General features: G+C 53.5%; 7 protein-coding genes across 7 annotated transcripts; all 7 read left to right on the forward strand.

Moving 5' to 3' along the window:
* Positions 1-1,111: 1,111 nt before the first annotated feature.
* On the forward strand, positions 1,112-2,746 carry PG985_004416 (defects in morphology protein 1; the record flags this gene model as incomplete). Its single annotated transcript, XM_066824185.1, has 2 exons — positions 1,112-1,457; positions 1,509-2,746. The coding sequence occupies 2 exons, from the start codon at positions 1,112-1,114 to the stop codon at positions 2,744-2,746; spliced, it is 1,584 nt and encodes a 527-aa protein (XP_066687345.1).
* A 1,811-nt stretch (positions 2,747-4,557) lies between these two features.
* PG985_004417 (uncharacterized protein) lies at positions 4,558-6,943 on the forward strand (the record flags this gene model as incomplete). The annotated part of the gene is made up of 2 exons (XM_066824186.1): positions 4,558-5,100; positions 5,177-6,943. 2 exons carry the CDS (start codon positions 4,558-4,560, stop codon positions 6,941-6,943), a joined length of 2,310 nt encoding a protein of 769 aa, XP_066687346.1.
* Positions 6,944-8,055: 1,112 nt separating this feature from the next.
* Positions 8,056-9,162, forward strand: PG985_004418 (dehydrogenase; the record flags this gene model as incomplete). The annotated part of the gene is made up of 3 exons (XM_066824187.1): positions 8,056-8,172; positions 8,306-9,001; positions 9,145-9,162. 3 exons carry the CDS (start codon positions 8,056-8,058, stop codon positions 9,160-9,162), a joined length of 831 nt encoding a protein of 276 aa, XP_066687347.1.
* A 781-nt stretch (positions 9,163-9,943) lies between these two features.
* Positions 9,944-11,125, forward strand: PG985_004419 (uncharacterized protein; the record flags this gene model as incomplete). The annotated part of the gene is made up of 1 exon (XM_066824188.1): positions 9,944-11,125. The coding sequence occupies one exon, from the start codon at positions 9,944-9,946 to the stop codon at positions 11,123-11,125; it is 1,182 nt and encodes a 393-aa protein (XP_066687348.1).
* Positions 11,126-12,355: 1,230 nt separating this feature from the next.
* Positions 12,356-13,767, forward strand: PG985_004420 (ankyrin repeat protein; the record flags this gene model as incomplete). The annotated part of the gene is made up of 2 exons (XM_066824189.1): positions 12,356-12,995; positions 13,037-13,767. 2 exons carry the CDS (start codon positions 12,356-12,358, stop codon positions 13,765-13,767), a joined length of 1,371 nt encoding a protein of 456 aa, XP_066687349.1.
* Positions 13,768-14,810: 1,043 nt separating this feature from the next.
* PG985_004421 (uncharacterized protein) lies at positions 14,811-15,188 on the forward strand (the record flags this gene model as incomplete). Its single annotated transcript, XM_066824190.1, has 1 exon — positions 14,811-15,188. One exon carries the CDS (start codon positions 14,811-14,813, stop codon positions 15,186-15,188), a length of 378 nt encoding a protein of 125 aa, XP_066687350.1.
* Positions 15,189-15,239: 51 nt separating this feature from the next.
* Positions 15,240-15,506, forward strand: PG985_004422 (uncharacterized protein; the record flags this gene model as incomplete). Its single annotated transcript, XM_066824191.1, has 1 exon — positions 15,240-15,506. The coding sequence occupies one exon, from the start codon at positions 15,240-15,242 to the stop codon at positions 15,504-15,506; it is 267 nt and encodes an 88-aa protein (XP_066687351.1).
* Positions 15,507-15,655: the final 149 nt, after the last annotated feature.

Consider the following 15,655-nt stretch of genomic DNA (forward strand, 5'->3'; position numbering starts at 1 on the left):
GTGGGTGGGTGATGCGGGTATTCTCGTCAATTGGAAAGGGGGTAAAAGGGTCGACACTACAAGAGAAATAAAGACAAGAACCAACAATTTTACACAGTGCAATGATTGAAGCTGAAAGGAATTGAATTAGACAGAAAGATGGAATCCCGGAACGGCGACGATATTGTACATGTATGTATATTAAACGGCTGCCTGTCTTCGTATTGTGCTGGCTAAGATGTAGGTTGCCAGATAAAACATCAAGCCGGAATGGGGCTGTGGTTTCAGCGGCAGCTTCAGCACCTCCAGAGCACCGGATTACCTACCAGAGCTCTTTAGCGGAGTGGGGGAGAGCAACGGTGGGCTGCTGGACAGTTGGTGGTTGGGGCGACGAGTCCAGTCTGGTGCAAAGCTAGCTCCAGGCACCGAGATAAAGTGACCAACGGGACTCGGGCCTGGCGCCTGGGCCTAGCCCAAATGTACCTCAATTCATGTACCAAGCAAGCTGTGCAGCGGGAATTAGGTAGGTATAACCAATTGAACGACCTGACTTTGCCAACTGCCAAAGACCCATGGCGACTATCGTGAGTGAGGCAGAGTTCGATGAGTAACTTCTCTGAAGTTATCGTAATTTACGACGTCCATCGACACTTGAATATATATTGATATCCGTCCAATCTTGGTGGATTAAAACTGGCAGGTACGACCGTACGAGTCTTTAGCACTGCCTGAACCAATACCAACTGCCCAACGTTCCCAACCAATATATGCACCATACGGAGTATGTCGCAGATCAATTGATCAATGTTGCATCCCTATATGAAGATTGAGATAATGCATGTGTTTCCAAAATGTCGCATATCGTGGTAAAAAGCACGTGATTTCGTGAATTCGCCACACCGCGTCGCTGTGATTTGGAGAAACAGTGAAGATGCCAGACGTGAATGGCCAACGCCGCCCGATCTCCGCTACTGCTACTGCTGCCTTCAATTGACGGGGTCTAGTCGATTCATCATGACTTGGGACCATCTCTTTGACGGCTCGGCCATTCTTGCATCATAGATTATCCATCGCGCCAACCCACCCGAGCCTTATCTTTCACAAAGAAAACCCCTGCTAATCGCACCTCAACATGTCGACCATTATCCCATCTCCGGAAAGCGACTACGGGTCTGACTTTTCTCTGGAAGAAGAGAACCTCGTCATTGAACTTCTCGACGGTATTCAACCCATTCGAATTGAAACTCAAGCTACATCGAAACCAATTCAGCAACCGACGGTCGGCATAGCTACCCCGCTGCTGCCCGAGAAACGAAGTTGCGATGATGCATCTTTCCAGGATGCGAGTGACCGTCGGCCGGCTTCAATGGGCCAGGCACGGACTCCCGCCTCGATGCGGGCCAATGCATCGCGCGCTGCCATCCATGAAAGCTGGCAAATGGCGTCCATGCCGCTGGACGGCGTCGACTACCCGGATCGTAAGTCGCATTCTCCTGTGCCGTCATTTCTGACTGATTAGTAGCGTCTAGTGAGTCGCGCCTTGTCGGACTTGCAACCGCCACAAAGTGCAGCACCATCTGCAAATGAGTCTGTCGATGACAATCTCAGGCAAACCCAATCGCCTGTGGAGCGCTTCCGTTCCTTCCCCAGGAGGCCCCTAACCGTCACAGATTTGTCGTCTGGGGCATGGTGTGAACTGCAATATTGGTATACACTGACCACGCTACCTGGTGGTCGGAAGACCCGGACCGCCGCCATGCGCGGCGGCACCAAAGTCCACCAAACCTTGGAGGACCAGGTGCACACCACCGTCCAGGTCCAGATCACGTCCAAAGAGGAAGCGTTTGCCCTGCGCTTATGGAATATCATACAAGGGCTGAGAACTCTGCGGGACACTGGCTTCACCCGCGAGCTAGAGGTTTGGGGAATTGTGAACGGGCATTTTGTCAACGGTGTCATCGACGAAATCAGCTACACGAACCCCAACGCCGAGTTTGGCCAAGACTCAAGCTCCCAAGACCAAAGTGCTCAGCAGTCATCCATCAAGACCTACTTTGGATCGAATCAACGCCAGGTCTACCTGACTGATGTCAAGACTAGAGGTGCAGCCACGTTACCATCAGGTGCTGCAGTGCGCCCAGCCAAGGTTCAACTCTTCCTCTACCATCGGCTTCTCTCCGACATGGCTGCTGCTAAGTTGGACTTCACTACCGTCTTTGAACGTTATGGCCTACGAGCCGAAGTGCGCTTCTCAGACGCGTTCATGGCGGAGATTGGGAGTTTGCACGATGAGGTCTTCTACGACGCTGATTCCGACATGGAGAGCACTGCTTCCCAAGACAACCCACCCGGCTCAGCATCCGCCCCGCAAGGCCGATATCCGGACTCGTCACCCAGTCTCGAACCTACGATGACTCCGTCATCAGATTTGATCAGGTATAGAACGCTGCGACAGGTTGTCCCGTTGCTGCAATCCGAGTTACAGACCACCTTCCCCCAAGGTCGCAAGTCGATGGGCGATGTCTTGTCTGTTCAGTATCGCCACCGTAGCGACGGTCACATCATTGGCAACCAGGTCTTCCCAGTGGATTCCGAAGCATTGGACAAGTATCTCAAATACAACTTGGCATGGTGGGAAGGCCAGAGAGAACCAGATGGTGTCGCAATAGAGGAGGCCTACAAGTGCCGAACATGCGAATTTGCCGAATCCTGTCAATGGAGGAAAGACAAGGAAGCGGAATTCCTAAGTTCGCGTTCCTCGAAATAAAATAATCTTCGATATTTTTATCTAATATCCAACGGCTTGATCCTATCCTAGGAACTTGAACATCTGGTTTATTTCCCCTCAAGTTTGAGGCTGGGTAGCTGAGGCATCGCGTTTCTGCAAGATCTTGGAGCTGATTTCAGTATCGTTGCTTTTTGTCAGTGCTGGGCATGTCAATGTCGATCAAGCACTGAAGCATTAGCCGTGGCGTCTGTGGCCTACCTCGAGCTGTCATTTAATACGCTCACCCTTTCTTCCCCATGCCAACAACAAGGGCTCGCATAGGATATCATTTCGCAACTATGTCCGTACACAGACGAAGCCTACCCGGCGATGTCGCGGTCGTTCCTGGTTGTCATTGGCATCATCTTCGCGTATCTGGTTGCCAGGGGGTTTTTCTCCGGGCAATGGCGTTCAGCCCAGGAAATGACTCCTTTCTGCTCATGTCAGATGACGGATCCGTGGTCGCACGAGGATGCACCTGGCGTCGCGCCGTCCATCGATGGCGTTGCCATTGTGTATCACGGTCGGCCCGTGTCCAGCGCCTCGAAAGAGCTTCTAGTTGAGGGCACGTCTTTGGTGAATCCACGAAACTGGCGACGCCCGTCAAGGGAGAGGAGGGTTGGGGGGTGATTTGTGGTATTTAATTGCTGTCTGGACCGGGAGTCCGGGCGTGCAGAAGGGCGTGAGCTGTGGTTGCTGGTCGGGGAGGAGCCAATCGGTTCCCATTTCAACAACCCCAGGCCGCGCTGGGTCCCTCCCTGAACATCTTCCCCGCCACAGCATTCCCCTAATCTCAATTGCGTGCACGCAGACCGTTGCGTCTTCCGCGCTGCCCCATCGTTTTGTAGAGCGCATCAACATCAAACCTGTTAGCGGCAGTAGCGGCAGCTCCCCTATACGGACTAGCCGATTCATTTCCAGTGATTGATGGAATCTGGCTTCTGTATCCAGCTCGCTAACTCACTTTCCACCTCAGCCAATCTAACAGTTCATGTAGGGTCCATTGAAGGACCTGGAGCCTGCCCGCTGCCCTACAGTACATGCCATCTCGCTGCATGAAACAGCCGCCCCAGACCCCATCCGCGACGGAAGAAGCCGCGTACGCAGCAATTCCTTGGACGTTCGAAATTTGTTCTACGCGAGTTCTATGCGGGTTCCATGGGCATTTTTGCGACGCTTAAATCGGCTCTTGTGGATAGAAATGTCCGGGGAATGATGTGCATTGCATTTTATTTATCCCGAAGTGCGATCTCGCCCGCATGAAACAGCCGCTCCATGCCACACCGGCAGTTACTGCCCACGGAAAAAGCCATGGCAGTGCCTCCACACATTCGACTAGACACGTTCTGCACCATGCTTATGCTTTCCAAAGTGGAACTCAAAACGAGGCTTTCTGCTCGCTAATTGTCGTCAGTCCTCCACCACTGCGAATGCAGCCATTTCCAGGGCAATGGACTGTTCTATTGATAGTCACCACAGAAGTCCCTGCGCATCATCTTGTTAGTACCACTAGGCATGACCGGCGCTGCCAAGTGGGATCCCTGATGCTTACTTGCCAGATCATGCCGCAAGCCATCAAAGTCCCCTGGGGGAGAGGGGGTTTCGTTGTTGCGAGTTGTTTCTTGCGCATGGGCTCTCCCTAATCTTTGCAATTGCTAAATATGTCGCGGGTGTCCAATCAAAACTTCAGTCTTGCTGGCTTCGGTTTTCTGGGCTTCCAATTCCTGTCCTGAGAATTTGGATCCATACAGCAGGCATCTCCTTCTTCCCACTTTTGCTGCCCGGCCTTTGCTGGTCCAACAATCGAAAACATGTCTCAAGCGCCCGACCAGATCACGCCTCTGTCGCCGAAAGGGATGGGGGCCATGCATAGCGGACGACAGAGTGCGTTTGCACTCCCCAATATCAACTCGATGAACGCGATTCCTTCGGCCTCGAGAGTGCTCTCCCCACCCCCAACGCCCAGGAGTCCTATGCTCAGGCCAGACCGACTCTCGCTACGGCTGAAGAGCAATTCCGGCATGACCCTACACACCAACGATAACGCCCTGAGCCAATACACCGACTACAACTGCTATGGCAGGTCGCCCAGCGCCTTCGGTGGTTCCTCGCCTGGCCTACCCAGTCCGCCCACCGACAGATTCACGCACTCCGCGCAATCCGCCCGCTGCGCCAGTCCCTTCAGCCGAGATGGTCCGGGCAACCTGAGCGGCTTCACGTCCTGCCTTCCGTTCATGGACTTCCTGGGCCGGGATGCTTTCCAGATGGCGCTCGACAGTCCTGCCGTCATGCGTCAGCTGTTGCACTACTGCGAGAAGCAGGGGTGTGAGGAAAACGTCGAGTTCCTCATCAAGGTCAGTTGTTCACTCTTGCCTCGCGACGCCTGGTTCTCTCCCGGCGTGCAATCGATTATTAACTTGGATGGATTAGATTCGCGAATATGCCCAAGCCACCAATGAGATGACTGTGGCATTAACAAGCATCTCTACTCAGTACACAGCCCTCGGTGCTACCAAACCGGTCATGTTCCCTTCTACCGTATCCAGGACACTAAACTCGGATATCAAGCGCATCGCCCATTCCACAATACCCGGCTTGGAAGCAGTCTTCTCAGATGCCCGGGCGCATATTGAAAACCGCCTGGCTACGGATGTCTTCCCGGGGTTTGTAAAGAACCAGCTTGTCCAGTGTACGGTGACTGCGCTCGAGACTGGGATGGCGGGAGCCTCGTCGTCTCAGCTCGAGTACCCTGGACTCGGAACAAGCTTTTGCATGACAGATGCCATGGGCGCCGACAATCCGATTCTCTGTGTGTCGGACCATTTCGTCTCCCTGACCGGCCACGCCCGCGCCGACGTTGTCGGGCAGAACTGCTCCATGTTGCAAGGGCCGTTCACGGACATGGAGGCGCTACGACGTATGCGTGTGGCCGTCCGCGAGGGACGGGAGACGGTCGAGCTGGTCCTCAACTTCCGGAAGAACGGCGAAGCCTTCTGGAACCTATTGTTCCTCTTGCCGCTCAAAGATCTGCAGCGGGGCCAAATCCAGTATTGGCTCGGCGCACAGGTAAACGTCTCGGAGAACCTGGACAGCCGTAAGGACCTCTTGCGCGCCCTCAACGCGGGGGCGCCGCCTGGGGGCGACCAGCTCGACACCTCGAGCTCGAGCGATAGGCATTCGACCGAGAACACGGTACCTCCCGCGACGCAGCAGGGCGGGGAGAGAGGCCGCAGGAACAGTAGCGTGAGGAATAGCAGCACCGGGCAGAAGTCCCGCCGCCTCTTCGACAGCTTCCGCCGGCGCGCCGCCTCCGCGACGGCAGCCTCAGCCCCTCCGCTGCCTCTCGTTGACCCTTCGGAGCCGATGCCTGGTCAACAGAAGATGGCCAAGAACTCCCGCTTCGCGGCGCAGCGGTTCCAGCCGCGCGCCCAGGTCCACGTGTACCCCACCGCCTATTCGCACTACATGGTATTGCGCTACGTCGCGTCCGACCCTATCCCTTCCCCGGGCGTGAACGGGTCGATTGGGCCTCTGCCAGGTACCATGGACCCTCCCTCGACTGCTTCTTCCCCCTCCCCGTTCGGGTCCAGCACCTCATCGTCCTCCGGCTCGTCGTCCACCTCTGGCTCCATGCCGTCGCACGGGGGCAAGAACGCCAAGAAGCACGGCCTCAAGCTGCCCGTGGCTTACTACAACGAGGCGGCCGTGGACCTGCTCTCGATCCGGGCGGACCCTACGGGCGCCGACATCTTCCACGTGCTGGCCGACAAGGCGCACTCGCCGACGGTGACGCGCTCGTTCAAGAGCACGGTGCGCGAGCGCCTGGCCGAGGGCCGCTCCACAACCATGAAGATTGTGCTCGACCGCGGCAGCGGCAGCCGGTCGGGCCTCCTGTCGAAGCGCCGGCGGAGCAGCACGGCGGCGCCGCGGACGTCGACATCGACGAGCCCGCGGCAGTCGATGCAGCAGTTTGCGGGCGGGTACGCCACCGACCAGCCGCGGAGCTCCGAGTCGAGCGAGGCGATGATGGCACTCGCCGCGGCCGCCGCCGAGAAGAAGGGACAAGGCGCGAGTTCGGGCGCCGCGGGCAAGGCGCCTAGGAACGAGAACTTGTACAGCCACTGGGTGCCGCTCAAGAACGCCATGGGGGTTACGGAGTGGGTCGTGCTGCTCCTTACGCCGATCCCCAATTCGTGAGGACGATGGGCGGGATGAGCAACTACAGAAAAATAGAAACAAAAAAAAAGAAACACAAAAGGAAAACAAGAGAGGGAACCATCCCGGGATCTAATACGACTATTAGACAACGTCTACAGGGCATACGGCGTTGGGATCTGGACATGCACACTACACATATCAACAATACCCTTTACGATTAATGACTTTGGTAATGAGTTTGGGGACTACGGGATCGGGCAATGGACATAATGCGACGGATAGGGACAAACTTGTCTGCCAGTCCTTCGGGATGGCTTTGGGTGGGAGGATAACGGGCTCCTGCTTATGATGCCATTTTAGAATAATATGTCACCATATATTGCGATTTTCTTTTGTTACGCTATAGTTGCGGTACAATTCGGCGGCGGTAGCTGAGAATATGCGCATGGTAGATACATACTTTTAAGGAAAGCAAGTATTTCACCGTTCTCTGTTTCGTTCTCGATTCGAATGCCGTGTTTCTTTCGATATCCTCCCTCCGTCTCTCGCTTGTCGCGCCTATCTGTGGACAAGGACAATACCGTTGGGACTCGACTCGCAGGGTTAGGGTTATCGCATAACCACACCCCAGGTCCTTCGCTGGGGGAGGGGGCTCTGGACAATGGCTCTTACCCAGTCTGGACAATTGCTGGGGAAGAGCCATTGTCGAGCCGCCGACGGGTTTCGGCGTTTACCGTAACGCCGACAGGGGCATTTATCGCCGGCAACATGCGTGCGTGCGGCACAGGTTGTCGTTGTGCTTTTTTGGTTTGGAGTCTTGGGACCAACGGGCCGCTAAACTTGTCTTGGGAGGGCCCGACCCCCCGGAACAGCGAGGATGGATCGGGGATCGGCGGGGGCGAAAATGGGCGAACCGGCCGACTGCAGGAATCTCTTGACGTGGTATGATCGCAGGGCTTGGCAACGGATATTTAAACTTCGCCTTTCGGTTTCGCCCGACCGGCTTTGTTCGTGTCTGAGGATGTAATTAGTTGATTGGGATATTACACTGTACCTTTTGTCATCAATACATTCATCATTAATTTGGCAACGACGACTACGCCGTCGACGATCACTAGATTTGGTTGCTGGTGAAAAGGGAACAAAAAGAAATGTCGGCCTCTTCTGAATTCAGTCTCCCTTTGGAGGGGAAGTTGGCGATCGTCACGGGCGCCAGTAGGGGGATCGGCGAAGGCATCGCTTTCGAGCTTGCCCGCCGCGGGGCTTCGGTAAGACAGACCAACCCAGCGGGAACAGCACTCACGTCGTCCGAAGGGTTCCTTCTTTTTCTTCTTCGCTTTATTCTGTGTCTTCTTCGCGGCTCCTTCCCTTCCTGGATTAGCTGACTGACTTTCGGACCAGGTTGCGTTGGCGTACACCTCGCCCGGCAGCGAACCCCAGGTGCGCGCCCTCGCCGAGCGCATCCGGGCGCTGCCGCACGCGGCACCTACCTTTACGGTGCAGGCGGACCTCTCGACCACCGAGGGTCCCCACCACCTCATCATGAACCTGCAGGCCCAGTTCCGGGCCGCGGCCCACACGGGCGACGGCGTCGTCCACCCGCAGCGGCCGTTCGTCATCGACATCCTGGTGAACAACGCCGGGTGCGAGCGCGTCGTGCCGCTGGGCGAGATCGACGTCGCCGACTACAACGAGGTGTACGACGTCAACGTGCGGGGGGTGATCCTGCTGACGCAGGCCGCGCTGCCGTACCTGGCGGCCCAGCACGCGCGCGTCATCAACATCGGCTCCGTCGGGGCGCGCGCCGGGTTCCGGGACTTGAGTCTGTACTGCTCGTCCAAGGCGGCGCTGGAGGGGCTGACGCGGTGCTGGGCCGCCGAGCTGGGCAAGAACGGGACGACGGTCAACTGCGTCAGCCCGGGCCCCGTGCAGAGCGAGATGCTCGACAAGATTCCCCGCGCCATCGTCGAGATGCAGCAGGCGCAGACGCCGATGCAGAACCGGCTGGGGACTATCGACGAGGTGGCGCGCGTGGTGGCTGGATTGGCGGGGCGGGATGGGGATTGGGTGTCGGGACAGGTTATCAGTGCGAGTGGTGTAAGTTGTGTGAAGTTCCCTTGGCTTACCTTGTTTACCTACCTTGCTCTTTCCCATTTTGGGGAATATAGAGGTTTTTCTTTTCTGATTTTCTGCGTTTACCTTAATAAAATGCGGTTTGCTGACTTGGTTGATGCGGGTAGGGTTGGGCGATGTATTGAGGCGAGGTGAAGGTGAGGTAAAGGTGAGGTGGAGTCGTTGGGCTTCCGCAGTTGGAGCTGTGTGATTATAAAGCTGTTATTAGTTCAGTAAAACAATAGAGGAAGGAAGGTACCTAAATAGATTCCTAGAAGATGAAATATAGCCTAGAAATATTTCATTAAATAATGTTGTGCTTCACCTACAGCCTTCCTCATTAACAGAGTTTCTCTCTCACTCACCACACACACACACACACATCGTTTTTCCCATCATATTCTCAATTTTACCACTTCCTCTCTATCGTTTCTGCATCTTGTTCCTCTGGAACTCGCAAGCAGACACAACAAACAGCACCCTCGCACCCGCCCAGTATCACTACTCGATCCATTGCATCGGCCGGCTCCAGAGGAGTGCAGACTGGTAGCGGATCGACGCGAACATACAAATACCGTCGTTCACTCTACTGATGTCTTCTCAGTAGCACCAACTCGCGTGCATCAAAACATCACACTATCACATGAACACAGTAAGTCAATTTTGCGATTTTGTTTATAATCTTGGATAAATTGTACCTTTTAATGTCGTCCAAGGCTCACGATCTCCTAGTCCTAACGTGAATCAGTTCCAACACAGTATTTTTGACGCAGTCGCCTTTGGGACTCCAATCCTCCAAAGTGGGATTGTGCCGTGAAGGTATAACTATTGACCACTTACTATTCGTCTCCAGTAACTACCACCCACAGTAATTGCCTGCAGGTCGAAATGAACCGGAACGAGCCGACTAAACCGATAACAATCAAAATGAACTACAACGGAAGGACCTATGTTAGTGGCAAGGTACTCAAGGACAGCAGCTCGGACGACTCGGCAAAGTCATGCATCCATGTCAATAATAGCCACCTACAAATGCGTCTCCCGGATGGTCGCTGCTCTTCGCCGTCCCGTCTCGATGACAAGTCCGAGGCCAATGGCGCTCGGCAGTCTGCATCCGACTCTGACTACAACATGGGTTCCACAGACGACAAGAAATTAGTCCATGAGGAGCCAGATCAAAATATGTTGTTAGACGCTGAAAAGCCACGCCAGGCCAGCCATGGGATGATCCAAGAGTTCGTTAACAATAATATCTTCGGTTCCATACACGATCTTCTCGACACGGTGCAGGATCACAACAAAGAGCTGTATCATAAGTTGATTAAGACCGAGCAAGACCTCCTAGCCATTCAGAAAACCTTATCGGACACAAAGCAAGAGCTGTTGGCCGAACAGCAAGCCCGTTTCAAGTTAGAGGCGGAAAACAGAGACTTATCGAGCAAAGTAATCGAGCGCGAACAGGCGGCCATATTGGCGGAGGACAATGCCCAAACGGAACGACAGTTACGCGAGTCCGAGCACGAAAGAATGCTACAAGACCTTCGACAACAGTGCGATGCCAAAGAAAAGAGCTTACGCGAAGCGGCCGTCAAGCGAAATGAGGATTCTCGCACTATAGAATGGATGCGCCAAGAACAACGCGCCAGCCGCGAGGAAATGGCCAAGCTTCGAGAAGCCATCCGCGAGCATGAACAGAAGGCGGAGGAAGAGAAGCAAGAGCGGAAGCGACTCTGGAAGGTGATCAGCGATATGCAGCGGAGGATGACACGATTTATGCTAAAGAGAAGAAGATCTCGGGCTAAGGCGGCTAAGGATGTACAGACCATCGCAAAACAAGGGGCGATGATCACCAAATTCCGAGACATCATCAGCGAGCGCGATCAGAAGGCGACCGAGGATCAGAAAGAGCGGGAGCGACTTCGCGAAACAATCAGCAGCAAAGAAAATGAGTTGGCTCAAGCCCAACAGGAGAATCTAACGCTCCTTAAAAAGTCGGGCGAAGATCAAGTAACGATCGCAGGACTCGAAGCGACAGTCAAGAAGCTCAATGCGGAAATAGCGGGGTTCAAAGAGTGGTGGAGCAGCAGCCCGTTAAAGCCTTTCAGATAACTGCGACCGGAGGTGCTAGAGCTTGAAGTTCGGTGATGGTATTCAGTGTGCAGGCTGTGGAAGCAGAATAGGCGGAGAGGCGTGGTGCTTTCAACAGATTCCCACTACTTCGAAACTCGACATTTACGGCCTGGCCAGCCCCCCGGTGGGACCACATTGGACATGGGGGTGTTAAAATTCAAGGAGCGACTATATTTGGATTGGTGGTTATGATCTGGACATGTCATGACGGGCATCATAGTCATTTGGGGCGTTGCTTATGTTGAGGGGCTATTGGCTACTTTGATTGACAGAATACTTCAAGGTCCTTCTTTTCTATAGTGCTATAGAAAGTGGCTATAGGTATATAGAGCAATGAGAGGCTCTCGGATCTTGAGGTCGAATTGAAACAGCCGGAGTGTGGCCGGTGGATATCAGGTTACCGCAGGGTATGGAAAAGAAATAACCATACGAACAATGATCATGAATGCGAGACTGGCTATGGAAGAGACTGGTATCAAAAGAAACAAATGATTACGTGATGAGGAGATGGGCTAAGATAAAGGGCTTATGCATGGAGCAACCAAGGGGGTAGACCACATCATCCCGCCTGCCCCTTCTGGGCCACGCCATCGCAGGGAGATGGTGTGGGACCTGGAAGGGGCGAGCTCAAGAGAAGCTCAACTTCTACCTATCAGATGGATCATTCTTACCCTAGAGTGCGTGTCTCCCGTCATAGGAGTTTCTTGTTTATATTCTTCGAGTAAGGTATACGGCTTCTGTGTATTGTTGTAAGACAACAACCAGAATCAGCCGGATTGCCCGGCAAGGTATTGATCCCCCATAGGCGAGTGATGTTCCGTTGGCTTCGGGTTGCCAGTTTTGGAAGCAAAAGCATCGCAGTGACTGTGCTGTCTTCTTCATTGTTAGCTCGTAGACTGCTGACCCGCTGCGAAACCTTTGTAAGCCTACAGATCCGGCTTTTGTCATGCCTAGCTCAAAGCAGACCGTTTATGGTGCATTGTGCACTGCTATCGACGGTCCAAACTAATCATATCTCCTTTTTAGCTTTGTTTCTACGAAACTACAAAAAGATAGCTTTGGTTTATAGCGAGAAATGAACGTTTGTCTCTGTAAACCTACCCCTGAGCAACGCCTCGCTACACTATATTATCGATTATTCCAGAGTAACGTAAAACCCCCTTATTAAATCTGCTATTTAGGCCAGTCATTAGTAGAACGAGTGCAATAATGGAGGCTGCGAAAAGAAATCCCCGACGGAAAGTAGACGATGTGGAGGAGCCCGAAAAGCCTCTGCCGAAACGGTCAAAGGGTTCGCGCGCCCAGCCCAAAACCCTTTCCCCCGTCGTGTACAAAGCGGCCATCAAGGAACTAGCCGGAGCCAAGTCCAGCCGAACAGGCCCGTCCATGACCGATTGTGACGATGCCATGATGCTGCGCATCAAGAAATGCCTGGACAGGGGCAACCATCCAAACACGCCCGAGGCAGAGGCCAAAGCAGCTCTCCGCATGGCGTCGCGCCTGATGGGAGACTACAACGTGACGCAGGCCGAGGTGTTGGCCCACGAGCCGCCGGAGAAGCAGAGCCAATACGCCGGACAAAGCACGGTATCCGTCACCCGCTGCGACGGCGACCGCGGGAAGACGGTCAGGTACCAAAGCTTCACCGTCACCCTCTTGCTCGCCATATGCGAGTTCTTCGACTGCAAGACTTATACGTTAAGCCGCAAGGAAGAGTTGACTTTGACGTTTTACGGTATTGCGCAGAATACCATCGCGGCGGCCATGTCATTCGTGATGGCTTATAACCTCATTTCGGAGTGGGCTAGACCCTACAAGGGCATTGCAAGCAAGAATAGCTATTGCCATGGTATCTGCGATGAGCTCTTGAAGACTGCCAAGACGAGAAAGCCGACGAAGAACTGCGGGCGAAGAAAGCTCGCTCGAACACCACTGCGACGAAGACAAAGGAGAAAGAAGCCGGACGAGCCAAGTCCCCCAATTCTGACTCTTCTACTCCCGAGCCGGAACCTAGACAGGAGGACAAGGCCCAGGAATCTTCTGAAGCCACCAATACAACCACGCAGGGTTGTGCAAAGACTGGCTACGGTCCATCCAGCCCCGGGAAAGCTGAAAAGCCTGAGAAGGCTGAGAAATCCGACAAGTTTAAAAAGCCCGAGAAGGCTGGGGTATATCGCTCTGATTCCGATGACTCCGATGAATCCGGATTTCATCCCATTGACGAAGATGACCTACTCGAGGAAATGATAGAAGCCGGTGAATTGGAATACATCAATGAGATGCCCCCACCCGAAGAGTGGTTCCGCAAGGACAGGAAGAAGACTAAAACACAAGCCCCTAAGCTTAAGACAAGTCCGCCGCCGACTGCACGGGGCAAATCACCCCTACCTGAGTCAGGCGAGGATACCGAGCCACGAGAGTCCAAATGGGCTTCACACGGGCAACTCATCATGTTTCGGGAGACGGCCACGAAGATCGCGGACGACTATCTAAAAAGCACGGGCATGAAGTTGGGCAGAAGCAAGACCAGAAATATGACGGTACGCGATGACGGCGCTTACAACCAGGGAAAGGCGGATAGCAAGAAGATCGATGTGCGTCGGAAGGGTATCGGCAATTGACCAGGGATATGCTCACACACACATGCGAGTTAGGAATTTTCATTACGGCAGGCGTTTTGTTATACATAAGCAAGGATCATCAATGCGAAGCAGGCTACGGTCGAAACTGATATTAAAAGAAATAAATAATCCCATAATGAGGAGATGGGCCGAAGTGCCGCTGTCTCGCAGCCTGCAGGCGATATTCTCCCTGTCTCAAGCCTTGGCCAGCAAACATTTATGAATAAGCACATATTCAGCCCAGGAGAAGAGAGTGTGACGCCGACACAGAGAAAAAGAGGTTGCTGGAACGTTTTAGCCGCCGTGGCTGCTTGAAAGTCGATTTGGTGTGAAGGTTGGTGCGGCACAGCATGTTGCATTTGCATTTGCGTGCCTTCCCGAGGCCAAATATTTGTCGTGTCCATATGTCGTTCCAAAATCAACATATGATAGCCGTTCGCAATAGGGGCACTTGAAGAGAACGTTTGGATTTATTAGATAAGTAGGTAATGATTGGTGTAGGTATCCGTACATTTTTATGCGTTGCAGAACTTCTATCAGCCCGAAATCGTAAACATTGATGGGACAGTTAAAGGGCATTGAGAGAGACGCGGCTCATAGGTGCATATCGTGCGTTCTAATCAGGGGTACTTTAGTATGTAATACTTTCCATTGTCTCAGCTGGACCCCAGCTTGAGAACGCCACCTCATTTCGCTATCACATCATTCACCGAACACTCGAGAACCAGGCTCCCAATCAGAATCCACAATGCATGCCCATTCCCTTGCCTGCCGCTGACGTGCTACCAGGCTTGCATTATCATCTGACACTCGTTCACACCATCTCCGGTCATTGCCCACGATTTGACGTTGCCTCCAAGGCGATCTCCCATTAATTAGTACGCCACCTGCCACTTGTCGGCCAACATGCGACCTCCCGGTCTCTACATAAGAAACAGGCCGGCTGCCTATATTAGGGTGAGTTGGCGGACGCATTGACCGTCAGTGTAAGTTGTGGAAGCTTCTTTGATCTCTCCGTATTGGATTGTCTCAAATCCCTCACCATGTTGATGAACGACAAGGAACGGGCCCTTTCAAGGGCCGAGCGGTCCAAGACACAAAGATATCAAGATGTCCATCTCCAGGAGTACGAGTACTCCGAATTAGAGGATATGAAGAAAAGGATCAGAATTCTCAAGTTAGACTCCAGTTCAATTCAAAACCCCATTATCGACTGCGAACTGTTCGAGGTGGAGTTCGATGAGAACTACGTGCCACACGGTGTCCCAGACAAGAAGGATGACCCTTCCTTTACGCCGTTCCATCTTCAGAGGAACGAAGTTGAATATGAGGCTTTGTCTTGGTGTTGGGGAAGGGAAGCCGCTGACTATGCCATCCGCATTCGCCGAGGTGAAGAGAAGTACAAGCTGAGGGCCAAGTAGGAGCTGGTATTAGCTCTCAAGTATCTACGCCATGACGATGATGACAGCACCATGGCCATCAAGTTCATCAGCGAAGAGATCATGCGGCTGGAGAGATTTGACGACATCTGCAAAAACGAGGCCAATGCAGATAAGTGGCAAGCCCTCCTGGCCTTGATGCAAAGGCCATGGTTCGGAAGACGTTGGGTTGTTCAGGAGATCGCCTTGGCCTTGGACGCTCAAGTCTATTGTGGCCCAGACGAGATTCCATGGAAGGATTTCGCGGTCGCCGTCGAACTGTTTGTTGAGGTCGAGACGGCAACGCACAGACTGTCCTAAGTAATTCAAAAGGACGAGAGGTTCTACCATGTGCCGGGGTGGTTCGAGTACGTTTCGCATCTCGGTGCTAGTCTACTGGTCGGAGCGACAGCCAAGGTCTTTCGTGCAACAGAAACCCAGACAGACAAGACCAAGAACCGAAAGAAACT

The sequence above is a fragment of the Apiospora marii genome, assembly GCF_038362585.1.
Source record: "Apiospora marii strain CBS 49790 chromosome Unknown utg000003l_segment0_segment0, whole genome shotgun sequence".
Taxonomy (NCBI): Eukaryota; Fungi; Ascomycota; class Sordariomycetes; order Amphisphaeriales; family Apiosporaceae; genus Apiospora; species Apiospora marii.